This window comes from Ananas comosus, unplaced genomic scaffold (assembly GCF_001540865.1).
Source record: "Ananas comosus cultivar F153 unplaced genomic scaffold, ASM154086v1, whole genome shotgun sequence".
NCBI lineage: Eukaryota > Viridiplantae > Streptophyta > Magnoliopsida > Poales > Bromeliaceae > Ananas > Ananas comosus.
In genome coordinates, this window is record NW_017890985.1 from 1361 (window position 1) to 28304 (window position 26944).

The following is a 26944-nucleotide window of genomic DNA, read 5'->3' on the forward strand; positions in this document are numbered from 1 at the left end:
GCATGGCTGTTCAGCAGAGTCCTATGAATTGAAATGCATTTGTGAATTCTTTGATCCTTCTAAGTCACCTTAGATAGTAATTTGTATATATATATATATATACCCTCTCATTGTCATTGTTTGGTAATATGGTAAAATCACTATCCATTCTAACAGGAGATACTTTGAGAGGTTCTTATTCGTGTCCCGTCCAACCATCCACAATTTAGCCTTGGCACGTGTTTTGTACCCCAATGTGGTGAATGCTTATGCCTGTTATAGTCTCTTCATTCTAAGTGAGTCGCTCAAGCTCTTAATGCAATTTAGAAAAAATGAAAAACCAGATTCACATCAAATACATTCACAATTTCACAGCATGTAAAGAATTATCAGCTGAAAATGTCTTTTATTCTCATGCTTATTAGATAGCATAATGACAAAGTGCGCAGGTAGAGCAACCTGCTTGCTCGCTGCCTTTTATTCTACTTGTTATTAAATCTTCTCCTCTAACAAAATCCACTCCGACGAAGATCGACAGCGCACTCCGCATGCATCACGTGAAAGACCACGCCCTCTGGAACTTGGGGGCGAAGATGCCCATCTCGTCGCCCCTGTTGAACTTAAGCCTCAGAGCTTCTTCCCGTGAGAGGCGGTAAGAGTTCATGAGCACGTCCACCGGCATTCCCCTGAAGGCTGAGGCCTTCCCGGTGATCTGGCTCACCATGGCGTTGCTGTTGGTCTTGAACGACACCCACTCGCACCCCTCACGCCCGGCCCGCATGATCACTGCGTAGTTCTGCGGGATGACCAGGAGCTGGTTCCGGCGGACCTCACCGTCGAACACGGTTCTCCCTTGGTTGTTCACTACCTGGATTCGCGCGTGTCCTTGTGTGACGAACATCACGCTGTGGGCGTTGATGCTCCAGAGGGGTGCGAGCATTGCGTTCTGCACATATCATTCAGCCCCAGACAAGTTACTTAGTAGTCGATCGATTAGTATTTAGTTTCTGCATTACATGTACAACATCCAGCTTAATTACTTGTTAAATCTTTGCTAGCTACTTACCCTTCGGAGGACTCCCCGAGCGGCACTCATCTGAACAAGGTTAAGAATGGGGAGCTTCTGAGTGTTGACGTAGGTGATCCTCCCACCCTGCGGATTGTAGATATCGGCGCGAGATGCTTCGTTGATGTTCTCCTTGATCTTCATGGTGCAGTAGGTCTCGTCCAAACCGTTGGTGGACGGACAGCCCCTCTGCTCCCTTCTCTCCATCTCCTCCTCTGCTTCCATCGGCGGCTGCTGCTCCCCGAACGACGGCCGCATCAAGTGAAGCCCGTGCTCGACGCGGACTATCTCTCCCCTTTGGTCATTCTGGCTCTGGAGCCTCCTCGCCACCTCCCTGTTAACGCCCATAGACTCTGCTAAGAAATCGACGTCGAATCCGCTTAGGATGTTGTGCCCTGTCACCTCTCTGAACTCGTGCCCGAAGGTTTGCGTCTGTTGCCCTCTCTGAAGCCTTCCGGTCCCGGCTAGAAGGAATTTCTGGCAATTTCACGTCGAGCGCGATTAAAGATCTATATTAGTCGAGATGCATATGAGAGACGGTATCGAAAATGCGGGCTTAGTAGTTTTATGATTATTATTTATTTATTATATATATACCCTGAGTCGAGTTGCAGAGTTGAGATGGCTTGTGTTGGTGTCGAGACTTTGGATTGCGAGACGGGGGTGTCTCCGTCGTTGGTAGCACCATTTTTTTTTTTGAAGTAACGGCGGTGAGGCAATCGCAATGAGGTTCCGTGAGAGGTGTGATCTTCTGGTGTCGTCCTTGGGGACCTATGCTAACCACCTCCTGTCTTACTGCTGAATATTGGGAACGACTGGTATGTCTCGCTCGGGTACCACGCCGTCATCCCCCCCCCCCGCCCCCCCCCCGCCCCCCCCCCCCCCCTCGCCCCCCCCCCCCGCACCCCCCCCCCCCCCCCCTCCCTTCTCCTTCTGCATGCAGAGCCACATCAAATATATATATAGTAGTTAAGAGGCATGCATACAGACAAACAAACAGACAGACAGACGGATGGACAGCTAGGGATAAGTGCAGTCGGCGGGCCTTGGATGATGTAGAGAAGGCTAGGGGCGTTAGCATAGGAAGGCTGGAGGAGGCCTCTGGGCTCCATGATAATGCGCTTTGCGAACAGGCCGGCGCACCGGAGCTGCTCGCTGGTCTCATCAAAGTACTCAATGCGGCCGGCTTCAAACTGCATTCGGCGCGTGGGCTCCATGACGTCCAGCCTATCCAATCGACACTGGCCGCCCCAGCCGCCGAACCGGCGGGGGCTCTGCCAGGGGCTCATTCCCTGGCTTTGGCCGAACCCGAATCCAAACTGGGCTAAGGACCCGCGGAACAAGAAGAGGAGGCAGAGAGAGCTGCAGAGCAAAGCGGAAGAAGTCGCCATGGCTTTCTGTAGAGTAGTAATTTCTAAGCAGTGGGAAATTAATGCCTGTGTTTTTCTGAGGAGAAGCGCAGAGTAGGATGGAGTATTTATAGGCCCCAAAAAGCAAGTGGCGGGTCGGGACTTTGGAGGATTGCGGAGTAGCATGGGCGGTTCCTCGTGACATACGAGGGCGTGCTGCCGCACGGACTACGTACGCACGTACGTACGTAAGAGACACGTTGAGTGGTGGTACCTCATTTCGAAAAAGAACAAACAGGGGCGCGCGTTTCCTACTCTTTCTTTCTCTTTCCCCCCCCCCCTTGCATGGATGGTGAGGTGACGAGGGGTCGATGGATGATATGCGTTGCATTCTGCAACCCAAGTCACAGAAATCATGTGAGTGAGAGAGGTGCATGCCATTATACGTGGTTCCTTTCTCCTTTGAAGTGGTTCGGGCGGCGCCTTCGCTGTTATTACGGACCAATTAAGCAAGCTAGCTTGTTTCGTGGGTTGGGCGGAGATACCAGTACAGTGCAACAACGATCATGGACATAGCGTTGAGTTTCAAGAACACCAGATACAATCTCATTAAATTAATCCTTCGCGCGCGAATCCACCTGCTGAAATATTAATTTATGGAATGCGCATGTATTCCAATTTGGATATCACCATTGGTGAGCAATCGCATTATTATTAATATTAATTTGACTAACTAAATCCGGGCGACGAGAATCAGATTAATTAATTACAAGCTCATAAATGCTTGCTATGACTGGAAAATTTTCCGCGCAGATGATAACATATTACGGTAGGAAAGCAAAGCCCCACCGTGGGCGCCCACAGTCGACGCACAGAGCTAGCGTGCCGTCGCCCGTCGGGTCCGTCGGGATAAGGATGTACGTACGTAATCCGCTCGCAGGAGAGCACGTTGGCCGTGCCATGCTCTGTCTCCGCTGGGGGACGCTTTTACAGGTGTAGCTTCGCTCGGGCACTCTGCAACGTTGCCTCTGCGCCGCTTCGCGTGCTCGCTCGCACAAACGGACAATATATGCGGCGCCATGGGACCCTTCTCCGCCTCGTGCATTGCGAGGTGCGGTTGTTTGATCCTACCAACCGATACCTTTTCCCTCCCTATATATACGTATACCCATCCACCATATCCTCCTCACCCAACCTGAACCATTACTGATCACTCTACCACAGTACTCTAATAGCTAGCTGATAATACCAAGCTAATTAATTAGTAAGATCGAGTTAACCAACCAGCTAGCATGGCATCACCATCTTCTTCTTCTTCTTCTTTCCTATATGTTATTATCTGCGCTTTGATTCTCTGCCATGGGTGCTTAGCCCAGCTGGGCTTCGACCTGGGCCAAGGAAGGAGCCCCTGGCAGAGCCCTCGCCGGTTCGGGGCCGCCGGCCAGGCCGCGTGCACGTTCGACAGGCTGGACGTCGTCCAGCCCCAGCGCCGCATCCAGTCCGAAGCCGGCTACACCGAGTACTTTGAGCAGTTCAGCCAGCAGTTCCAGTGCGCCGGCGTTTCCGCGCTGCGCCGCGTCATTGAGCCCAGCGGCCTCGCCGTGCCTTCCTATTCCAATGCTCCTCTCCTCGTCTACATCGTTCAAGGTTAATTAAATCACCATATATATATATATATGCACAAACAATGAGACGTAGGTAGATATATAATAGATATTTGATCGAGTGATCACGTGCACCAACCTAATATACATATACTGCAGGGAGGGGGGTGATGGGGGCGGTGTTCCCGGGCTGCCCGGAGACGTTCCAGTCCTTCCAGCAGCAATTCGAGCAGCAGCAAGAGGAAGGCGGCAGCCAGAGGGGGAGGTTCAGAGACGAGCACCAGAAGGTCCACCGCTTCCGCGAGGGAGACATCATCGCGTTGCCCGCCGGAGTTTCCCACTGGTGCTACAACGACGGCGATTCCCCGGTCGTCGCCATCACCGTCTTCGACACCAGCAACACTGCTAACCAACTCGATCCCAGGCACAGGGTATGCGCGCGCGTACTTCATAATACGAATACGCAACCAGATTAATTAAATAGCCCATCCATGCATGCATGGATAGTTGCCATTCATTAATTAATTAATAATTAATTTGACTATATATATATATATATATCACAAGCTACTGATCGATCATCATGCGCGCGGTTCAACTTAATTGATTCATTTAGTTTTGGTGATGGTATACACGTACATTAATTTAGGTGATTCATGAATGCATGCATGCATGCGTTAATTAACTATTTAATTTGTAGGAGTTCCTGCTGGCGGGGAGGCAGCAGAGCAGATCAGGGCAGCAGGTGTTCGGGGGGCCGCAGCAAGAACAGCCGTCGGGGAACAACATCCTGAGCGGGTTCGACACCCAGCTGCTGGCCGAGGCTTTCGGCGTGAACCACGAGCTGGCGAGAAGGCTCCAGGGCCAGAACGACCAGAGGGGCGAGATCGTCCGCGTGCGCCACGGCCTTCAGTGGCTCAGGCCCTCCCGGACCCAGCAGGAGGAGCAGCAACAGCAGCAGCCGCAGACGCAGCCGCAGCAGCAGCAAGAAGAGGAGGAGGAGGAGGAGAGGCGGCGAGGCGGCCAATGCGGGAACGGCTTGGAAGAGATGTACTGCGCGCTGAAGACGAGAGCCAACATCAACGAGCCGTCGCGTGCCGACATCTACAACCCCCAGGGCGGAAGGATCACCCACCTCAACGCCCAGAAGTTCCCCATCCTCAACCTCGTCCAGATGAGCGCCACCCGCGTCGTCCTCCACCGGGTGCGGCGTAAAAGCAAAGCACACCCCTCATCATCAGATCGGTACTGTTTGATTAATTAATCTACTTTTTTTGCATGGTTGCTGCATGCAGAATGCCCTTCTTGCGCCGTACTGGAACATCAACGCCCACAGCGTGATGTACGTCACGCGAGGCCGGGGACGGGTGCAAGTAGTGAACCACCGCGGTAGGACCGTCTTCGACGGCGAGCTCCGCCAGGGGCAGCTGATCATCATCCCACAGAACTTCGCAGTGGCAAAGAGGGCGCAGCACGAGGGGTTCGAGTGGGTCTCCTTCAACACCAACGCCAACGCCATGGTCAGTCACATTGCAGGAAAGGCTTCGGCGCTGCGCGGCTTGCCAGTGGACGTGCTGGTCAATGCTTACCGGATCTCGAGGGAGGAGGCGCAGAGGCTCAAGTATAACCGAGGGGATCAGATGGCCATCTTTGCTCCCAGATTTGAAGGCCGTTCCATTAATGATCAGTAATACTATATATGCATGCGGCAGATCATGAGAGTTACTGCTGTATATATAGTAGTATAATGCGGCAGTGGTGGTTTTGATTGGTCTCTGAGAATAAATAAATTCATACTCGGATAAATAAATTCCTATGAGAGAGGATGTTTGATGTACGGGTTTTGATTCTCAATAATAATAAAATGAAGGGGATTGATCTAAGCTAATGAACAGTCTCTTAATTTGCTGCTTCTTCTTAGACAAACAGAGATCGACAGACCAAATGCGAATCAAGAAATAGACCGCAGTGAGTCATAATCAACTTATTATTTACAAATTAATAAGAGTTGCGAACATCAGTAGTTCATGCCTCATAGCTGCGACAGAAGCTTGGTTAAATAGATAGCTCTACATGTATAATAGACGCATAAACTCTCTAATTAAGGCCACCAAATATATTGACATACACGACCACCACAGTTAGTTTAATACTAAGCGGAAGTTACATCGATCTTCGCGTCTCGTCATCCCGCCATTTGCAGCTCCACAGAAACAATACCTGCTTGAGTGGAATTTTGCCTCGGGAGAGACTCCAAGATATAATAAAATTTTACAAGTTCTTGATGAAGGTGTAAGCAGCCCGATGTATGTCGCAGCACTCAGCATCCCATGAGAAGTCTTTCGACATCCCATCCTTTATCCTCCAAGCCCACCGGGACGGTTCAGTATTCTGCAAAGACGAGCATAATTAATTCACTTCACTGCCATGTGAAAAAAGCAAATATGTCGGGATGGGTTTCTAATAAAAGGTTATCTGGGACCTAGTCGCAAGAATCACAGGTACATTCAGGACAAGTTGAAATGGCCAGAGTCCATTTGTAATAAGAGCTAGCTATTATGTTTTTCTTATTGGTATCAAATTCAGCCTTTCAGTTTGATTCTGGTTATGGCAACTGAACTTACAATTTCATCGAGGGCTTGACCGATGGACATATTCCCGTATGTTGAGAGGAGGTACTGTGACGCTGCTGTGCTCCCGCAATCACCCCAGCCAGATTGCCTGTTAAAATTTCTGGCCTTAATTTACCATTCTGGTATTAACCCCCTTCATATTAGTCGATGGTAGCAACCGGTCGCAGCTTACCTCAAATATTCACTTTGTGAGCTGCCTCTGGAGTCGCGCACTTTGAACTGCCTATGGAAGTATCAAGGGGATCAATTGAGTTTCTTTGACTACTACAGTAGTTTCAGGTAGGCGTATTATAATTACCATTTACCTGAATCCATCACTTGCCAAGTTCAATGATATGGGGGCAGATCCATACTTAACTGCCTTCAGCTGTTCACGAGAGCAAGTGTTTGTGATGTTAATCACATACATAGCAAAAGAACGAGAAAACAGTATAAAGAGTCAAAAGCCTATCACATCTGGATACTCCTGTGCGAGTTGATTAAACAAAGAAGTATTTTGTAGAGCAGAGAAAATTTCAGAGAAAATTTCAGAAGTGACGCTACCATAAAAGAAGGGACTTTGCAATAAAAAATAAAAAATAAAAAACTAAAGATCTTATGTTGATCAAGACAAACTCAGCAACAGCTTCCGTCATTAGTAGCGCCCTCCAAATAATTAAAGTTCTGCTGCATTTCACCTACTGTTGAGCAAGGAAAAGCAGAAGAAATTGATAGCCATGCTATTTGTATTTTCTCAAGAAAAACACTCTCATGGAATACTACAATATTATTAATCTTTACTATTTATAGCCTTTTACATACCGGCATTTGTAGCCATGGATCATGGAAGGAAGAACATAAGAAGATATCAGAGCCCGCAAGGATCAAATGTGCCAAGGCGTCATCATACTTTTCAATAAACCTTACATTGGCATCCTGCAAGCATAATATACATGAAATTAATAAACCACTAATGTGCCAAATATACTCGCTCAATCCACCGTTACAGGGCCCAAAATATGTTTTGAAAATGTAAGTCCAGACTACTCTCAAACAAGATCAATGGGAGCAAAATGACAAGTGTGCCTTGAATATTGATCATTAAATAAGAAATATGCATGTAATGAACTTAAAGGTCTCAGTCATTTGAGCAAATACAAATTTGTATCAGAAAAAAAAAAAAAAGACATCAGAATTGTTACCTTTAGTTCGTTTTGCAACGCTTTCATCAGTGAGTTCATAACCGGCGTTTCAGATTCCATAAAGACAAGCTGAAGATTATTACTAAATGGCTTTAGTAACAAAAGAATATGCGCCATTAAATTCTGAACAGATGCAAATACATACAACAACCTGGGCGCCCTTATTCATGGCATACCGAACAGCTGCTTTCAGATTATCCATATCGACATCAAAGGTACTGACATCAAAGGTACAACTAGAGTAGATGCAGCCAACCTGATAACAATCAATCAGTAGCTATAGAGATCAAATGGCTGCCGCCAAATCAGGTGGCAGAAAAACAAGGGAATTATGTGAAGCGAATTTTTACAGAGACTGAGCAAAATGTGACCATTCTTGATAAGATATATGCAAAGAACGACAAGGACTATACTACTTTCTATACAAACAAAGCAGTCTTAAGTAAAGTTAAGTTGAATTTCCATACGACAACTGACGAATATCCAGAGAACTTGAGGCGATTCCTGAGTGCAACTTTGCAAGCAGCTTTTCCTTCAATATCATATGCCGAATAATTTCTAGGAAGATACTTGTCTTTGGAAGGATCCCATTTATCGCCATCAAATCCATAAGGAGCGACTAATAACTTTTCCCTAGAATAGAAAGATTTGTAGTAACAAACAACCAAAACGAAATAATGGCATTCAGTTTGACTACATGCAGCAGCAGCTCTATGCTATTGGAGAGTAAAAACAAAAAACAGATGTCACTCACTTATGGATGGCTAATGTTGGTTCTAAACCATGATTTAAACTGTGAATGAGACTGTCTCTTGAATGGATCGTCGAAACCATTACTACTTTATTAGAGTAAACTATACCGCCCTGTAAAGATACAGCATGACAAAAATCAACTTAGTGTTAGATATACGAAAAATCAATATAAGTGAAGAGTTCTGCTCTCCAAGACAGTTACTAGCATAATTTTATTAGAATTTATAAAAAAACAAAAATCTTCACTATAAGCAATGCAAACATGCACATACTTGTGTCATCAGTTGTATATATCAAAATAGGTAGGTTTGGGTGTTTCCAAGAATATTAATTTGGTTATTAAGTTGCATTCTGTCACCTAAGTTAAACATTCCACATACAACAACAGGAAATTTCCATGAATAATGGTGGCAGCATCAATCTGGCAGTACAGGAAGGAGCTGCTTTACATAGTAACTTCAACAATACATAGTAACTTCAACTACAGAGGGATTGAAACTTCCCATATATATTTGATTCTCTGTTGAGGAGGAATTTTTATGCATGGCAGCCAGCAGTTTGTGATAGCATATAGAAGAATAATTATTTTCTATGCCATTAAATATGCATAGATTGGAAGTAGGCTCATAACACACACTGAGTTGAAACAAGAAGAACATTGACCTTTAAAACATTGACAAGATTCATCTTAGTGTTATCCTGGAAACGATCAGGGCGGTTTAGTCGATGGGGATCAAGCCCACAAAGCTCTAGCTTACTTGGCTGCTCAAGGCACTGCAAAAAAATAAGCAATATTGAGCAAAAAAAAGCATATAATAATAGACACAGCTACTTCTGCAATTACATTGAGAATATGACTCATTAAACGCATCCAAGCCGATTGAGCTCTAAAATTTGTGTAACTTGTTTAGAGATAATTATTGACTTTTTCAGAGAGTAACACCAATTTGCAATGTAATATTAGATATAACTACGGAAATCTTTTCACTTTACAAGGTATTTTGACATTTTTCCAGGAAAAGGAGGAATTGTATTTAAGTTTCTCATTATTGCCACAGCAGTATGTTGCTTCATTGATGTAGATTCTAAAAAGATTCACTACATGGAATACAAGTATACAACTAGAGCAGGTACTGAACACCCAAATTTAATTTATGTTTATCATCCGCTCAGGCAAAAGTTCATTGTTATAGGTAGGTAGAAGAAAAGGCACCAGTCCAGAAAGTAGCTGGTCAAAAAAAAAAAAAAGAACTTAAATCTTCTTTTTTTCCTATTATACAGGGGTGTAAAGGAATTAAAATCTAGAAGTTCATTCATTCTGATTAATCGTCTTTAGTTAAGGATACTGGTTTCCCATAAATAAACAGCTATACAAATAAGCAGCCTATTTACTTGCGAAGTGATGTCATGACATGTCAACAACACTCGAGTAGCACCAAGTCCCTGCAAAAGAAAACACAAAGTATAATGCATAATGCCAATAAAATCACCAACTGTGTTAATAAATGGGGTTAAAAAGGAAGAAATAAATCAAAACTAGACATCATTGACAGCATCAATTCTTTACTCTTCAACTATGTCAGATAATGTTTCAATAGAAGTCTTCTCGTTTACCAAGGATTTCAGAGAGTGATTCTCTGGCCTCATTAGCCACTAAAAAAAGGGCATCTTAATATAATAATAAAAAAATACATCAATAATCCATATTGCATTTCAGAATGACTGCACCTAGCAATAATTAAAGTTCCAAAGGTTTAACAGAGTAAAAACAGGCATTTTTTATATTAAAAACTCACAAAAAAACTAAAGATAAATCTTTCTAGCAGAAAAATGACCTGATGAACAAAAATATCCCAGAAAAGTGGTCCAACAATTGCAGTTTCCCAATTATGTATATGCAAAATATCAGGCTGCTTTCCAGATTTTACAAGATAATCCATTGAAGCACGGGAAAAGTAGGAAAATCTGAAAAGCATAAAAATCGCAAAGAACAGTATAAATTGATTAGTGGCTAGAATAGATCAGAAAAATTTACTACAGCTTTAATTAGAGCTGTTACAAAAAAGGCTGTAAGAAATAAATCTTTCTACAATAGGAAGGCAAAATACGCCTTCTTTAAAAGATCAAAGCATAGCCCTACAGAAATTTTATGCTACACCAATGATTAACCAAAGCTAATCAGATTCTTAAAACATACTTACCGCTCGAAGTCATCAGAATAACCATATAATCTGTCGCGGTTGAAAAATGTCGAGTAGTTAAGAGGTTCTATTAATGTTACACTAATACCCCTGGTGACACTGTCACATAAAATTCATTAATCAGCAAAAGGGAAAATGGTCGAAAAACAGAATAGTGTATTGTCTTGCTGTGCAGTGAGTAAGAGAAACTGTGCTGGCACTTCCGTCAATGCCTTAATCAAGTGAAGGCATGCATGATGCAAACAAGATGATAATAAATACTGAAATTAGCATAATTACCCTATCCATACTCTGTTTTTATGCCAATGACCACCAAAATATGAATCAAATTCCGCATCTATTCTCCTCAGCCCCTGAATCGCATCAAGGTTTATGTTTGAGTACCTGTTGAAACCGTATTGTAAGTCACAAGCTTGGTAAAAAAAAAAAAAGTTACCAGAACTAAGAGTAATTATGTCACGACTCACAATTCACCTAGGTTTTGATCTTTCGACTATCAACAGATGATTTAAAGTAAATAATAATCATATCAATTGATTACACGCATGTGTGCCAAAATGCCATTTACAAGGAAAAAAGGAAGAAAACACATACTTGGGTAATATGACTTCCACTAAATCGCCCTTTCTTTGAAGTGCACAAGATAAACCTGTTACATATGATGCTAAGGAACCACATGAAGAAATTGGATCCATTTCGCTGCAGATATGCACAATATGTAAAGGATTTCTGCAAATCAAGGGCCAAAATAGTCAAATTTAATACCCTGCATAAATTGACTGAGACACGCAACAAAAAATTACAAAGAATTATCTAATAGCCAATTTTGATACCTTATCCTTAGACACATTAGCGGTGCGAAAATCATATTTTGATAAAATAACCAACAACACTTTTCCAATCATGTATTTCTATAATGAAGCAATAGATCACTATCTACAGCACCAAGACCAGTAAATAGTTATTACAGGTCAGTCATGTCTCACAGCTTAGTTAATACTAACAGAACCAGGTGATGTAGATACTTATATGCAGCACAGAAGAGCCCAAAGACATGCAATCACAGCTTATTATTAAGAGTAAAAAGATAATACTGATAGGCAACAACAATAAATTTCAAGCATTAGCGGTTGCCTAATCCAAATCCTACGATCATAGCAATAGTTAAAGAAAATATGCCCACGTACGGGGAGGGAATAAGAGTGCATACATAATATTGCTACTAAAATAGGGAACTTTTTGTCAAAATTTACCTATAACGAATCAAAAGAATAATATTTTTTTTCTGTACTATTCTCAAGTAGACTAGTGCATGCATACTGTGTCATTTTCTCTGTAAAGAGGCGAAGTTCTGACAGCAATTCCATGTCAGTTTTATGACGGATTTCACAGAAGGCATCATTTATTTGACTCCTGCTGCCCATAACCTTCTTTCGGAGGCTCGATGCTTCCCCGCTACCAATCATACCTGAAATGACCATTGAATCTATCTGCAGTAGTAAATCAGCGAAACTTGGGGATGCCACTGGCTCAGTCTGGGCACCTAATAAGAGAAAACAGACGCTATATATTTAATGAAAAGCCAAAACAGGTACAAAATGATTACTCGCAGAATATACCAGGATGATAAAAGGTCGTTCCACCTAATAAGCCGATACAGGCAAGACAGGCAAAATCTCGTCCCTTCTCATTTAACGAAGCAACAAGAGTATGACCTTTTAATTTCTAAAAATCATTTGCTCAAAGGATAACAGGTACACCCACTGCTCTTAGACAAGGCGAAGAGACACAACTCTAAAGCAATATGTACCAGCCCAGAACCATGCGAGGTGGCTAATATTTAACCCTGGTACGGCGCGCAGACGCATGCCGCAAACCAGTTAAGTGCCGGCACCTAAGTCCTTAGAGGCTTCAGATTGAGAAAGTAATGGAGACGTGCGACATATAACCACCCGAAAAGAGCGGAACGAACTAAGAGCAACCAGACGTAAGATCCTAGAGCCACACTTAAGCACACCTGTTTGCTTCTGTGCCTCCAATTGCTCTATTTTCTCCAGTAGCAAGTCTCTTTCTTCCTGTACTTTCTTCAGCTCCTCCATGGCCGTGAGCCGCTGTTTGTTCAGGTATAGAATATCTAACAAATCATAGGGCAAAAAAGGTTAGGCGGAAATATTTCGAAAGCACCATTTCATGCACGGGAGCGCAGCCATCAGAAAAACCAAAAGCATGTTACAATAACGGTTGCGACCGAGCGATGACGTTCTCATAGAACTATTCACAAAATAAAAGCATTCAAAGTGTAAACACAGGGGAGACACGACGTAGCGCGCAGGTTTTCGCCTCAAGATGTTGACGAATCATCTCATAATCGAATTACGCCCGAGAGAGTTGATCACTTATTAATGACCAAAGCACAAGGAAGGACAATTCTTTATACAAAGATTGGCACCTGAGGCCAATCTGGATGGCAAATTCGAGAAAAGTAGGACGGGCTTACTCCGCTGAGCATGAGCAAACAGCTTCCAGATGTCATCATCATTGGTCTCTAATTCCTCTACCTGCGGCATCCGAAAGCATTGCACCGTGAGCAGAAGGGTAGTAAGTCGGTAACGACGATATCTGCACCGTCGCGTACCTCAAAGACATTGGTTTGGTGGCCTTCCAACCTGAGCGAGTGCATTAACAAATGGTTAAATGCTCGAGCTTTTGATATTTATTATTGTTATAAATGAATTATGTTGATCGCACTCACTTCGGTAGTGAAGTTTCAGAAGACGGGTTGCCGAAGGCATCTTCCTTCCTGACGAAAATACATATAAGGTTAGGAAATGCATCTTGTGTGCAATGAAGATTTTCCAAAATCCTTGGTCGGATGAGAGAATGGAGGCATTTGGAATCGAACCAGGAGATTTACCGTAAGCAGAAGCATTTGGGGGATGTGAGAGTGGGGTGCGGAGGGGGTTTCGTGCGAGTGAGACGGAGCGAGGAAGCAACCGCGGCGGCGTTGCGCACGGCCTCCATCTTCTCTTCCGCTGAGATGCCTTTGCCCTAGTCGGGAACGGATTCTCCAGTTGGGTAGAAGCAGAATGAGAGAGAGAGAGAGAGAGAGAGAGAGAGAGAGAGCCCTCTCTGGTTTGGAACGACGGGGATAGTGGAGGAGGATCGGAGCGGCTGCGACTCCCGTGAAATCTTTTTGTTGAGGCGGAAGCCGGAGGATATATTGCGCGAGGTCCCCTAACCACGTGACATGATAGACTCTTTTCCCAATCCCAAGATATTTACTTGAACAAAAATTAAGGCACCTGTTGCAATGTGACTCGAAACCACAAAAGCCTATCATGTTTCAGTGTGTTCTACAACCGTAAATCTGGACAAAGCTAAGCACGACGGACACGAAGGGAGGATGAAGTGCAATTTAATTTGACGAGAATAATGAGTTCTGTGACCGTAGCATTTGTTTTGCAAGCAATTCATAAAAAGGAGCACCCTATTACTATTGGATGGACAACTTTCTCGATCTCTCTCTAAAGAAAAGTATAGACAGGTAAAGATAACTTTATTACCAATAATAAATATTACTGCTGACAAATTAGACAGATGGGCTGAAACTGAAGAAAGAAACACTACAAAAGACTTACAACAAGGTTTGACAGACCACATGTTTTACCTGCAGGGGGTCCTTTACCTTAACAAGCAAGTGAGAATACAATACAAATTCAGAAAGGAGAGAAGAGAAGAGAAGAGAAGAATAATCGAGACTCTAACACAGCGGCAGCGGCGCTCCATTCCACTCCTTCAAGCACTCGAGCATGGGATCAATCGCCTTGCCCTTGCAAATGGCATTGAACACCTTGTTGAACTCCTCTCCCGGCGACCGCACCTTCTCCCCGGTTAGGTACCCGGCTCCGAGCTCCTCCCTAACGAACCTGTACAGCGGATAAGACCTGCACTCCTGGATCCTGTTCGCGATCGCCGACGTGCCGTTCTCGAATGCCACCCTCGCAGCCTCGACTTCTTTCGGCAGCTGGGCCTTGAGCTCCTCTTCGAAAGCGGCAATCTTTTGGAAGATGGAATTGTTCGGGTCCTTCTCCTTCTCGCCGTTGCCCAGCGCCTGCTCGACGAGCACCTGCCTGAGCTTCTGCATCAGGGGGTACGTCGAGCTGCAGGGGTCGTCCGCGTACGCGAAGACGTGGTCGCGGTCGACGACTTTGATCAAGTCCTTCTCGCAGAACCTCGCCGGGTGGAGCTCTCCGCCGGCTCCCACCGTGAGAACTCTCTTCGCCGCCTGGCCCACCGCGTTCTTGACGGCGGACTTCAGATTCTCCTCCAGGTGCCTGAGGTCGATGGCCTGGCAGAGCGCGACCAAGTAGGTGGAGGTCATGAGCTTCAGGATCTCCACGGCCTCCGCGGTCTTCCTGGCCGAGATCAAGCCCAGCGAGTTGACGTCCTGGTTGTGCTGCTCCGCGCTCTGCACGTGGTTGGTGACCGGGTTCCCGAGGAACTGGAGCTCGGAGCAGTAGGCCGCCATGGCGATCTCCGCGCCCTTGAAGCCGTAGTCCAGGCTGGGGTTCCGGCCGCCGGACAGGTTGGAGGGCAGGCCGTTGTTGTAGAAGTCGTTGACGAGCTCGGAGAACTGCGCGAACATGAGCTTCCCGATCGCGGCGAGGGCGAGGCGGGTGTTGTCCATGGAGACGCCGATCGGGGTGCCCTGGAAGTTGCCGCCGTGGAGCGCCTTGTTCCTGGCGACGTCGATGAGCGGGTTGTCGTTGACGGAGTTGATCTCGCGCTCGATGGACCTGGTCGACGAGCGGATGACCTCGATCTGCGGGCCGAGCCACTGGGGCGACGTGCGGAGGGCGTAGCGGTCCTGCTTGGGCTTCTGCAGCGGGTCGAGCTCGTGCAGCTTCTTGGCCATCCTCATGTAGGAGCTGCCCTCGAGCACGTGCTCCATGATGGCGGCGGCCTCGATCTGGCCCGGGTGGTGCTTCAGCTTGTGGGTCAGGTGGTCCGTGAACTCGGGCTTCCCCTGCATGACCTCGCAGAACACGGCCGACAGCACCTCCGACAGCACCGCCAGGACGTTGGCTTCGAAGAGGACTATGGACGCCAGCCCCGAGCCCACCGCGGTGCCGTTGACCAGAGCGAGTCCCTCCTTGGGCTGCAGCTCGAAGAACCCGCCGCCGATTCCGGCGACCTCGAAGGCCTCGGCGGCGCTCAGCTCGGCCTCGCCGTCGGGGCCGACGGCCTTGGCGTTGGGACGCCCGGTTAGGATGCCGGCGATGTAGGACAAGGGGACGAGGTCGCCCGACGCCGTGATGGTGCCGCGGAGGGGGAGGCACGGCGTGACCCGGGAGTTGAGGAGGGCGGTGATGGCCTCCAGGATCTCGAACCGGATGCCGGAGTAGCCCTGCAGCAAGGTGTTGATCCGGACGAGCATCGCCGCCCTCGTCGCCGACGCCGGCAGCGTCTGCCCTGATTCCCGCCCGGAGCCGAAGATTCCGGCATTGAGGAATCTGCACAATAATATATACAACACCACCTTAATTTGTTACTAATTCAGATTACTTAGTCGACCCTATCTATCTGTCCGAATAACTAACTTTTAAATTTCAAATAAATTACTCCTCGGCAACAATTAATAGTTAATGCACGCCGCTAGCTGTCTCTAGCCATTAAGTACTAATATATATTGTCGCGGGGTGCCTGCGCGCGTGTCAGAGAGACCGCAAAACTGCCGGAATTCCACTCTGCAGTTTTCAGTGTAAGACGTCAAACTTGTCGTTTGATGCGGGTTAGGTAGGAGATGCCGACGGCTGCAAGAGACGTTTGCCGTCGTCTAATTAATCTATACCAACATACCATGCACGGTTGTAGTGTAGGCGGCGGCTGAGAGAGGCTGGCTTTTCTTCGGTCAGAAATAAGGAAAAGACCGCGGGGAAAGCGAAAAATAATGGCTAGTACTAGTACTAGTACTAGTATACTAGACTACTAGTATACCAGTACTAGTAGGCTTAGGTTAACACTCCTATGTTTGGTTAGATACTTAATTTTACAGGACCTTTTTGCCTGATTGGCAAAGATTCTGGATTTTTTTTTTTTTTTTTTTGGAGGAATAAGATTCTGGATCTTTGGGCCCGGCATATGAGGAGCTAGCCAGGTCTTAGTAGTAGTACTAGTAGTAGAAGCAGCTCAGCTGTTGTCATTTTATTTTATAATAATAACTGATTATAGTTAATCAATTAATTTAAGTAAGTAATCAATTAACCACACAAGTAGTAAGCGAATGAATGAATGAATGAGTGTATGATACGTACCTGATGAGTTCCCTCTGGAGGGCTCCCCCTTGCTTGGTCCTGCGGTGGGAGGTGGCGCCGAAGCCGGTGGTGACGCCGTAGCTGTCGGTGCCCTTGTCCATGCTGGCGAGGACCCAGTCGCTGCTGGCGCGCACGGCGTCCCTGGCCCCCTCGGAGAGCTCCACCCGCACGGGCACCGGCACCGGCACCGGCTGGGCCTGGGCCTGGGCCTGGGCCTGGGCGAAATCGCCCATCGCCACGGCCGCCACCTGCGAGATCTTCAGATCCGCCCCCTCCAGCCTCACCAGAGGCCTCCGGAACTCCTCCACCATGCGCTTCACCTCCTCCAGGTGGCTCCCGCTCATCGCCTCCGCCGCCCTGCCCCAGTTCAACGGGTCCCTCTGCTTCTTCTCATCCGCGCACAAATAACCCTCAACAAACTCCATCTTAATTGCACGCACGCACGCTCTTACTTACTTACTTAATTGGCGATAATAATAACAACAACAGCAATTAATAATAATGCAGTCTCTCTCTCTCGGCGCAATATAATAATCTAATAATGGAAGAGGAAATTTTGTAGCTGAGGAGAGCGAGTTAATTTCCTGAGGGGAGATTGATGCGTCTGGGGAGAGCTTAAATAGACAGAGGAGAGGAGAGCCGAGGAGAGGCGAGGCGAATGGCGAGGCAGCGCGGGGAACAGAGTTTGGGTTGTTGGGACTTGGGAGAGCGGGGTTGTTGGAGGCTAATCTGGGCCGTCGGATCAAGATCGTATCGGACGGCCGCTTTGACCGACACTTGGACCGCTTTCGATGGAGGCATTTTCTCGGGGCTGCTCTTCGGTGGGGGTGGGGCCGGGGGTTGGTCGGTCTACTCACGCGGAGTCCTATTCGCCCAAAATCAAAATGGGAGGTTTTTTTCTTAAAAACACAAAAAAAAAAGAAGAAAGCAAAAAAAAAAAGAAGAGAGAGAGAGAAAGATGACCGACCGATGCCAGGGGGGCGGGGAACGTTGGTGGAGTTAAACGAGATGCGGTCGTACCCGGAGACCAGAAACCTCCGTTTCTCTTTGTGGGGATGCCCTATTGTCAATTGCTGATCAGCGAAAATTACTGCCTACACCCCGTGCACGGTGCATCCTCACTTCCCCACTCCTTTTTTCTTTTTCTTTTTTATTTTTCTTCCTTTTTCTGATATCGTGGTTTTTAATTCAAACCTTAGCTTTTAAATAATAAAATATTATAGTTATCGGAGGGGGTGGATTGAAATATGGGGCGAACGAAAAGTGTGGTAATCAATCAAGCGGTGGTGCACTAGATGTCCGGATGCAACGGAATCATCTTTTTTCTCAAAGTCACGCCATCATCATTCAAACCATCTCTTCTTCTGTTCAGATTAGTATTCAAAGCATCGAAGATGCCCTCCCACCTGATCTCTTTTAGTTAGTTGTATTAGTGACCTGAGAAGTGTTTTCTGGCTTCTCGCAGGACCGAACTATCCAGAAAGCTAGAGGAACATCGGTGCAACTAGTTAGTTGGTTTAACTGTTTAAGTCTTGTTTGAATGTTAGTGTAATAAATTAGGCTCAAATATATTATATATAATTATATATATATATATATATATATATATTATATATATATATATATAGAGTTGAGCTGGAATGTTATTAGTAGCAAACGGACTCCGTTGCCATCTATTTGTTTTCGATGATGGAGCCCTCAAATCGACGATCGGCACCGTTGAACATGATCTATATCACTTGAAATATTTAGAAATTAAATTTCAAATATTTTTGATATCATTGACCTAATGATCAAAGGGTTTCAAAATTTGTAATTTTAATGGTCGATATGAGGTGTTTTCTCATTTAACGGTGTAAAACTATCTAAATCAATTGAATTTTGGTTAGAAAATTTTTTAAACTATTTAGAACAAGATCTACACTCTCGATCTTGATTACAAAATTCCTATTATCACTTTTTAGAGGATATTCATTTTCAGCCGTTCATTTTTACGCCCACTTGATGAACGAGAGAACAATATCGGAAAAATATGAAATTTGATTTCTAGATACTTCAAGTGGTATAGATCATTTTCAACGGTACCGATCGTCGATTTGGAGGCTCCATCATCGAAAACAAATGGGTGGCAATGGAGCCCGTTTGCTACCGATAGTATTCCAGCTCCACTCTCTCTATATATATATAGAGAGAGTTGAGATAGGATACTTTTATAAGTATCACCCCCATGGTGCTATTAGGTTTTTAGCCATTGGATCTACTTCTTAATTACTAATAGTTCTTGGGTCAAATACTATTCTACCTACCACCACCTACCACCATCATCTCAACCTCACATCTCTCCATCCAAGGACTAAAAACACTAAAGCACCACCCAGGTGATACTTGTAAAAGTATTCTAGCTCCCCTCTATATATATAGATATATATATATATATATATATATATATATATATATATATATAATATATATATATATATATATATATTAATATATATATATTTATATAATGTTTATTTTAATTGTTAATATAAATATGTTATTATATATATTTTATTTATAATTATAATAATTTTTTCATAATATAAATATATATTATTATATATTATGGTTCATATTATTATATATATTTTTAAATATATTTTGTTATAAATATAAATATAAATAATGTAAATATATTATGATAATTTTATATATTAATACTATATAATGATATATAATAAAGAAAATCTATATAATAATTTTATATGTAGTATAGTAATTATTATATATTGATAATTAATAATATAAACTATATATATATATTAAATAATTTTTATCTTTTTTTTTTTTTTCAACCAATACCCGGTATATGCAGAAAACTATTTTTCTTTTTACAAACCAAAAATAAACGAAGTGAAATATTTTTTCCCTCGAAATTTTTTTTTGATAAATTTATGTGAAATCAAGTTACCAAACACACCCTAAGAATTCAAGCCAAACACTTTGAGACCGGAAAACTCATTTTTCATGCCAAAAGTTCTTCAACCAAAATTTTGTTCCTTACAATTTCATGAAACGCCAATAGTTCTAACAATATGTGGAAAGCCCTATAGCGCAAAAAAAACAGAAAAAAAAAAAAAACAACAATTGATTGCATTTTTCACTTTTGCACGACAAGAAATATGGGATGGGTACGCGTACATGTCCAGCGCATTACTATTGAATAATATTATGTTTTGAGAGAAGAAATTAGTAAATTACCACGTTTTAATTTATTGGTGAGAATAAATTAAGTATACAATGGAAGAGTCAAGACCTCCTAGGAAATGGAAGAAAAACTAAGAAAACAAAACGAGAAGAAAAGAATAAAAAATAAAAACCAGCAATGAAAGAAAAACACAAAGACGTGAGAGGAAGAGTCAGCTGCTCGTGGGAAAACAGGTAATCTGCGGAGCGTGCTGTCCGCCTATTGGATAAAAATTTTATACTGACCAAATCTCCATAGTAAGACATTTTATTCCATCGTCTTCAAAGATTTTTTGCTAATTATATAATGGGTCTCACTTTTGGCGATACGTCACTACAAAAAATCATGTATTTCCCGGCAGAATTTTAGAGGCGGTTGTATCAACCGCCTCTACAAAATTGGTACTTGTAATATAGAGATACTATTAGGGGCGGTTTTTAAAACCGCCTCTAATATGTTTTTTTTTTTTTTCATTTTCCCTCCACAGCCCCCCAAAAAAAACCCTCGCATGTTTTTTTTTTTCATTTTCCCTCCACAGTACCCCCAAAAAAACCCCTCGCCTGTTTTTTTTTTTTTTCATTTTCCCTTCACAGATCGACCCCCCCTCCCCCAAGCCAAAAAAAACCCTAGCCCTCTTCGATCTGGCATGGCCCCTGCAGTCCTTTTCGCATCAGCCTCCCTCCGACGAGGTTAATCGCGGCCGCACTCTCTTTCCCTCCGACGAGTTTGGTCGGCGGTCCTTCGCAACTCACTTTCCCTCTCACATGCGACGAGGTCTCGAGGGTACTGGAGCCCTTCGCAGCACTCTTTCCATCTTTGCACGGAATCAGGACTTCGGCCGCATCAACCTCACGCACGGTTGCTGCTAAGAGGATAACAGTGAGGGCCTCTGCTCCAAAACCCCTTTCTCTCCAAAACCCTTTTTTCTCTAAAAGTGAAGTGATTAATTGAAACCCCTTTTTCAGATCTGTGGATTTGTTGAAACCCAAGCATCCAAGCTTTAAGGTATTCTTCTCCAATTCTTCCCCTTTACTTTTGTTCAAATGGATATTAAATAGTATTTTATTTTAATTTTTTTCTTTTTCTGATTTTTGTTTATTTTTTTGTGGGCATCAAATTGGTTTTTTGTAATTTCTCCTCTAATGTGGGTTTTGGGATCTGAGTACTAGCCATGAAAATTTAGTTTTTTGTTGAATTAATTTAACTTTGGTTGATGAATGTAATTGTGCTAGTTTCGATAATGGAAATTAGGGTTTCATGAGTTAGGGTTTTTGGATCATTCCTTTGTGTGCCACCTTTTACAACAATATTTAAATGCATGCTTTTGCTAGTCTTTGTTGTCTCTCCTACTGCATATATTTGTTTATTAGATTTCAAATCTAAGATTGACAAAGTCCACTAAGGTATGGTTACAATAAGAGTGATTAAGTCTCACCACAATAACAGAGCAAGATCACGGCTTAATTAACCGCGAAGGTTTCGGTATTATTATATTCCTATTTGGAAGACCAAATGAGAGAGATGAGGGATTAAAGTTTCATTGTGTATGACTTGTGTGCTTAATTTAAAGGTCTATAAAGTGACCTACATAGCTGTTGAAATCTTTACTGTTTGAAATTCTCAATTTTACAACTTTATCAATCAATGAGTTATATTTCAAACAGTTAGTTAACTCTTGTATGGATTAATTGAAACCAGTTACTTTTATGATCATCATTTGTTATCAATCAATGAGTTATATGTCAAAGAGTTAGTTACTGAATGGATTAATTGAAACTAGTCCCTTTTTTTTTTAACTTTTTGACCATCATCTGGACAATATGTTTAGGTGTTTGTGTATGAACAATTGCTAGTTTGGTGTATCATATATAGCTTGCTATACTATAGGCTCATCCTTTGTCGTATGAAAATTCTCATGAGTAATACTTTTCATTACTACATTACATACATCATATGCCAACCAAAGTTACCAAATTTTAGGCGAAAAAAGGCATTTCACTTGCTATCCAAGACCTTATGGATTTGACATATCATTATCTGACTGGTCTATAATACATTTTATCATAATGAAAGAGTCTGGATATAGAAAAACCAAGAACTTCTAAAAGGAGTATAGACATTTCTAATTCGAACAAGTGGCTTAACCCTTCTTGTCTAAGGTTGGACTCTCAAATTCTGAGATGTGTGTTGAGATCTTAGATCATACTATTCCTCGTTTCTTCATATTTTAGCTCTTGTTCTACAAATATATTATCTTGCATGTTAATTAGTCCAAGATTAGAATTGCTCCTACAATTCAAACAAACATTAGAAAATTTTTTTTTTTTTTTTGAGAAATAGGTAGCACGCTACCCGCTTTATTTATTTCATTTAAAAATAAACTTAGCTAGAAATGTGAATCAACTAGGGTTCGAACTTGGGACCTTGGGTATTAACCACCAAGCCCTTTGCCACTTACTCTAGGGACGGTCTGTCATTAGAAATTTTATTGATAACAACAAATCATAGAAATTAAGTATTTCAGTCTAATAATCCATATGTATCAATCCAAAAAAAGAAGGAAAAAAAAAAAAAAACTGAATATGCGAACTTCTAGTCAGAAATGTGACATTTTGTTTCATACTAAAGATTGGGATATATAGGCGAGAATAATGCACGATTTGAAATCTAAAGTAATTAAAATGCATAAAATATCATCTAGTACTACACTGAATGGCCTATTGGGTTCAAATATTCCTTGCATATAATGCACAATAAATTAGGAACCCTCAGATTTCCAATGGAAGCATATTAAAAAATTTCTATTCACCAAAATTAATTATATGTATTAGTCTTGACTCCAACCAACCAATTGCATTTGATGTATAAATTCTAACTGTTTCTTCACATCTTGATTAGCTCAACTTCTTGCCTTATAGATGAAACATACATGTATTTTTTTTTTTTCAGTTGTTTAATCACATAAATGGACAAGAGTTGGATGACGAAATCTCGAAGCAGTACCGAATATAAAGAAGGAGTCAACCAATTTCTTAATTTTGCATTTCAAAATGCATCACATAGTGGCAAAATTATGTGTCCTTGTATTCGTTGCGTTAATTGTTCTTTCCAAACATATGATGATGCTAAGGTACACTTGATATGCGATGGATTTTTAAGAGGATATACTCGTTGTATTTGTCATGGAGAAGATCCTATAACATCATTATCCTCTACAAACCCTGCTGCATCTTCCACCTCTAATCAGACCTCTTATTTACAAACAAACACAAGTAGATTAGATGACATGGATGGTCTTTTGCATGCTGCTATGGGTATATTTAGTGAGGGAACTAATGAGATAAACTTAGTTGCAAATGAAACAAATGGACAACAATCTAGTAGATTTGTTACTATAGAGCAAGCTAGTGAAGAGGTTGATGCACAGCAGCATACAGAAAGGAATGATGCAGAACATCATAGAGGAAGCTCTTCTAGGGAAACAAGCGAGTTTTTAAAGTTTTTAAAAGATGCAAATGAAGAGCTTTATCCTGGTTGCAAGAAATTTTCAAAATTATCATTCATAATTCATTTATTCCACTTAAAATGTTTAAATGGATGGACAGGAGAATCATTTAGCATGTTGCTTGAGCTATTGATTGATGCATTTCCAGAAGGAACTTCATTGCCGCGGTCCACATATGAGGCAAAAAAGGTCATCAAGGCTTTAGGACTTAGCTATGAAAAGATTCATTGTTGTCCAAATGATTGTTTGCTATTTCTGGGTGAGAAAGCAAATGATGAAGTGTGTCATGTATGTGGTTCATCTCGATGGGTTATCAAAAAGCAAGTGGATAAAGAAAAAAAAACTCAGGATGAGGAAACAAACAATGTTCCTATTAAAAAAAAAAAGGCAGCAAAAGTGCTTCGATACTTTCCATTGATACCACGACTTCAAAGACTTTTCGTATCCACAAAAACAGCAAAGGATATGAGATGGCATGAGGAGGGTCGCGTAAAAGATGGATTGTTAAGACACCCTGCGGATGGTAAGGCATGGAGGGCATTTGACGAACGTTATCCAGATTTCTCCTCTGATTCTCGCAATGTGAGGCTTGGTCTTGCTAGCGATGGTTTCAATCCATTTAGAACAATGAATACTACTTATAGTACCTGGCCTGTTGTTGTTATTCCATATAACTTACCATCTTGGATTTGTATGAAGCAGTCTAATTTTATCTTATCGATGATTATTCCAGGTGAAAAAAGTCCAGGAAATGATATTGACATTTTCTTACAACCCCTAATAGATGAGCTAAAACAATTGTGGGGGGGAGTAGATACATATGATGCTTCCACTGGACAAACATTTCATTTACGGGCTATGTTAATGTGGACTATAAATGATTTTCCTGCTTATGGAAATTTATCTGGATGGAGCACTAAAGGAAAGTATGCATGTCCATGTTGTGCTGAAAATACACATTCTAAGTGGTTGTACAATGGTAGAAAATATTGTTATATGGGTCATCGTCGATGGTTACCCGAGGATCATACTTTTCGATATCAAAAATATTACTTTGATGGTAGTGAGGAGCTAAGAATGGCACCTGAAATAGCAAGTGGAAGCAATGTACTAGGACAATTAGAATCTGTGAAAGTCACTTTAGGAAAGCTTCCAAATGAAGAAGGCAAATTTATGAACAATCGAAAGAAAAATAAAAAAGGCAAAAGAAAACGAAAAAGACAAGTACTGGATGAGATTGGAGAGTCACATGAGCAAGATTTAGGCACAATGAGTGAAGCACGTTGTGATGCTATGAAGTGGTGGAAGAAAAAAAGTATATTTTTCACTTTACCTTATTGGGAGCATAACTTGATACGTCACAATCTGGATGTGATGCATATAGAGAAAAATGTGTTTGATAATTTTATTGGAACTTTCTTGAATCTTGATAAGAAATCAAAAGATAATCTTCAGGCCCGTCTAGACTTGATAGATTTGGGTATTAGACCTGAGCTCCACCCTCAAATTCTTGCTAATGGTAAGAGAAGACTACCTCCAGCTTGCTTTACGATGTCAATGGATGAGAAAAGAACTCTTTGTCAAGTTCTCAAAGATTTGAAAATGCCCGACAGTTATGCTTCAAATATTTCTAGATGTGTAAATCTCAAAGAATGCAAAATTACCGGACTTAAAAGTCATGATTGTCATATTTTAGTTGAAGATATTCTTCCACTTGCATTACGGGCATGTAGTCCTTCCAATCAAGTTACTTTTGTAGTAACTGAGGTGGCGAACTTTTTTAAGGCAATATGCTCTAAAGTGTTAGATGTTGATGAATTGGACAAAATTCAAAATCGCATCGTATTGACACTTTGTCATATGGAGAGAATTTTTCTTCCATCATTCTTCACTATCATGGTACATTTATGTGTTCATTTGGTAGATGAGATAAAACTTGGAGGCCCCGTACAATATAGGTGGATGTATCCTCAAGAGAGGTATATTCTACTCAATTTTTCATTATCTTATTTAAATTTTCCTTTTTTTTGTCCACGATGTCAACTTTACTATTCCTATCTATTGTAGGTTCTTTGTTCGCTTAAAATCATATGTTCGCAATAGAGCTCATCCTGAAGGATCAATTGCTGAAGGGTATATAGCTGAAGAGTGTTTAACGTTTTGTTCAAGATATTTAGATGGAGTTGAAACAAGGTTCAATAGACCTGTGAGAAATCCTGACCCACTTACAAATGAAGTACAACGATTGTACTTGTTCTCAAGCGCGGGTCGAGCTATAGGAAAAGTTGAAGATATTGTCTTGGATGATAAATCATGGGTCCAAGCACATCGTTATGTATTACGTCATTGCGATGAAATACAGGGATTTCGTCAGTGAGTATTTATCATTATATATTTATCACTATTTTTAATTACTAATTCATATATATAATAGTAGTACATAAATAATAGTTACCTAATTTTTTTTCCTTATACATGTAGACAATTCATTGATATGGAAAAAAGAAAACGTCGCCGACATACTCACTTAACCGCACAAGAAATAGAAAATTTAGTGAATGAAAAATTTCATGAATGGTTTGACAAGCAGGTAATTTTGAATTGTATAGCTATATGATATATTATACTTACTATTTCTAACCTAATTGTGTTGTTAATGATATAGGTTATGAAAGCGGATGATTCAGCTATTTCCGAAAAAGTTGCAACGCTTGGTAGGGGTCCTAATAAAGTAGCTAAGCGATTTTCAGGATTTATCATCAATGGATTTCGATATCATACGATATCTCGTGAGGAGAATATGTTGACACAAAATAGTGGTGTGGTTAACACATCAGAGATAGATGGTGTGAATTACTATGGCAGGCTTCGCGATATTATTGAATTAAATTACTATGGTAGTTTTAAGGTTGTCTTATTTAAATGCGATTGGGTAGATGTCCATCACAGTTCGGGAATCAAGCAAGATGAATTTGGGTTCACCTCTGTAAACTTTTCTCGTTTAATACACACAGGTGAAAAGTTGGAACATGATCCGTATGTATTTTCATCTCAAGTTGAGCAAGTATTTTATGTACAAGATCCACATCACCAGAATTGGTTTTCGGTTGTAAAGTTTAAACCAAGGGAT

At 42.2% G+C, this 26944-nt stretch overlaps 6 protein-coding genes across 12 annotated transcripts; 2 read left to right on the forward strand and 4 right to left on the reverse strand.

The window, feature by feature from the left end:
• Positions 1 to 205: 205 nt before the first annotated feature.
• On the reverse strand, positions 206 to 1582 carry LOC109704512 (glutelin type-A 1-like). Its single transcript, XM_020225259.1, has 2 exons — positions 1046 to 1582; positions 206 to 925 (listed from the first exon to the last, which is right to left on the reverse strand). Exons 1-2 carry the CDS (start codon positions 1391 to 1393, stop codon positions 533 to 535), a joined length of 741 nt encoding a protein of 246 aa, XP_020080848.1. The 5' UTR covers positions 1394 to 1582; the 3' UTR covers positions 206 to 532.
• Positions 1583 to 1995: 413 nt separating this feature from the next.
• Positions 1996 to 2684, reverse strand: LOC109704509 (glutelin type-B 5-like). Its single transcript, XM_020225255.1, has one exon. The coding sequence runs from the start codon at positions 2578 to 2580 to the stop codon at positions 1996 to 1998; it is 585 nt and encodes a 194-aa protein (XP_020080844.1). The 5' UTR covers positions 2581 to 2684.
• Positions 2685 to 2814: 130 nt separating this feature from the next.
• On the forward strand, positions 2815 to 5897 carry LOC109704508 (glutelin type-B 5-like). The gene is made up of 4 exons (XM_020225254.1): positions 2815 to 4041; positions 4158 to 4429; positions 4699 to 5202; positions 5294 to 5897. Exons 1-4 carry the CDS (start codon positions 3687 to 3689, stop codon positions 5687 to 5689), a joined length of 1527 nt encoding a protein of 508 aa, XP_020080843.1. The 5' UTR covers positions 2815 to 3686; the 3' UTR covers positions 5690 to 5897.
• A 70-nt stretch (positions 5898 to 5967) lies between these two features.
• On the reverse strand, positions 5968 to 14226 carry LOC109704507 (probable starch synthase 4, chloroplastic/amyloplastic). 5 transcript variants are annotated; one of them, XM_020225251.1, is made up of 21 exons: positions 13681 to 14197; positions 13519 to 13566; positions 13402 to 13432; positions 13264 to 13324; positions 12784 to 12900; positions 12087 to 12309; positions 11361 to 11495; positions 11046 to 11150; positions 10767 to 10865; positions 10401 to 10530; positions 9958 to 10008; positions 9229 to 9339; positions 8567 to 8676; positions 8280 to 8445; positions 7961 to 8068; positions 7813 to 7881; positions 7433 to 7546; positions 6937 to 6998; positions 6804 to 6854; positions 6623 to 6719; positions 5968 to 6389 (listed from the first exon to the last, which is right to left on the reverse strand). In XM_020225251.1, the coding sequence occupies exons 1-21, from the start codon at positions 13785 to 13787 to the stop codon at positions 6270 to 6272; spliced, it is 2115 nt and encodes a 704-aa protein (XP_020080840.1). In that variant the 5' UTR covers positions 13788 to 14197; the 3' UTR covers positions 5968 to 6269. The 5 variants fall into 5 exon arrangements, 4 of the variants coding, with proteins under 4 accessions (XP_020080840.1, XP_020080839.1, XP_020080841.1 ...); XM_020225250.1 differs by having other exon boundaries at positions 7958 to 8068; XM_020225252.1 differs by having other exon boundaries at positions 7964 to 8068; positions 13681 to 14191.
• A 119-nt stretch (positions 14227 to 14345) lies between these two features.
• LOC109704506 (phenylalanine ammonia-lyase-like) lies at positions 14346 to 17714 on the reverse strand. Its single transcript, XM_020225248.1, has 2 exons — positions 17081 to 17714; positions 14346 to 16279 (listed from the first exon to the last, which is right to left on the reverse strand). The coding sequence occupies exons 1-2, from the start codon at positions 17503 to 17505 to the stop codon at positions 14527 to 14529; spliced, it is 2178 nt and encodes a 725-aa protein (XP_020080837.1). The 5' UTR covers positions 17506 to 17714; the 3' UTR covers positions 14346 to 14526.
• A 3158-nt stretch (positions 17715 to 20872) lies between these two features.
• On the forward strand, positions 20873 to 26944 carry LOC109704510 (the record flags this gene model as incomplete). 3 transcript variants are annotated; one of them, XM_020225256.1, is given in 6 exon segments in its annotated part: positions 20873 to 21188; positions 21275 to 21314; positions 23259 to 25793; positions 25882 to 26187; positions 26296 to 26404; positions 26480 to 26944. In XM_020225256.1, coding segments are annotated over 4 exon segments (3399 nt in total), but the record flags the coding sequence as incomplete, so codon positions are not given.

What these genes read in the sequence shown, in the direction of transcription:
- LOC109704512 (XM_020225259.1), bottom strand. Translation starts at nt 1,393, where the DNA reads ATGGGCGTTAACAGGGAGGTGGCGAGGAGGCTCCAGAGCCAGAATGAC. An exon ending in CTCGGGGAGTCCTCCGAAGG is followed by an intron (nt 926 to 1,045) that starts GTAAGTAGCTAG and finishes TGATATGTGCAG; the next exon opens with AACGCAATGCTCGCACCCCT.
- LOC109704509 (XM_020225255.1), bottom strand. Translation starts at nt 2,580, where the DNA reads ATGCTACTCCGCAATCCTCCAAAGTCCCGACCCGCCACTTGCTTTTTG.
- LOC109704508 (XM_020225254.1), top strand. Translation starts at nt 3,687, where the DNA reads ATGGCATCACCATCTTCTTCTTCTTCTTCTTTCCTATATGTTATTATC. An exon ending in CCTCGTCTACATCGTTCAAG is followed by an intron (nt 4,042 to 4,157) that starts GTTAATTAAATC and finishes CATATACTGCAG; the next exon opens with GGAGGGGGGTGATGGGGGCG. An exon ending in CCCGCGTCGTCCTCCACCGG is followed by an intron (nt 5,203 to 5,293) that starts GTGCGGCGTAAA and finishes TGCTGCATGCAG; the next exon opens with AATGCCCTTCTTGCGCCGTA.
- LOC109704507 (XM_020225250.1), bottom strand. Translation starts at nt 13,787, where the DNA reads ATGGAGGCCGTGCGCAACGCCGCCGCGGTTGCTTCCTCGCTCCGTCTC. An exon ending in GTGGAAGTCATATTACCCAA is followed by an intron (nt 11,151 to 11,360) that starts GTATGTGTTTTC and finishes CGGTTTCAACAG; the next exon opens with GTACTCAAACATAAACCTTG. An exon ending in GTCAAGCCCTCGATGAAATT is followed by an intron (nt 6,390 to 6,622) that starts GTAAGTTCAGTT and finishes TCGTCTTTGCAG; the next exon opens with AATACTGAACCGTCCCGGTG.
- LOC109704506 (XM_020225248.1), bottom strand. Translation starts at nt 17,505, where the DNA reads ATGGAGTTTGTTGAGGGTTATTTGTGCGCGGATGAGAAGAAGCAGAGG. An exon ending in CTCCAGAGGGAACTCATCAG is followed by an intron (nt 16,280 to 17,080) that starts GTACGTATCATA and finishes ATTATTGTGCAG; the next exon opens with ATTCCTCAATGCCGGAATCT.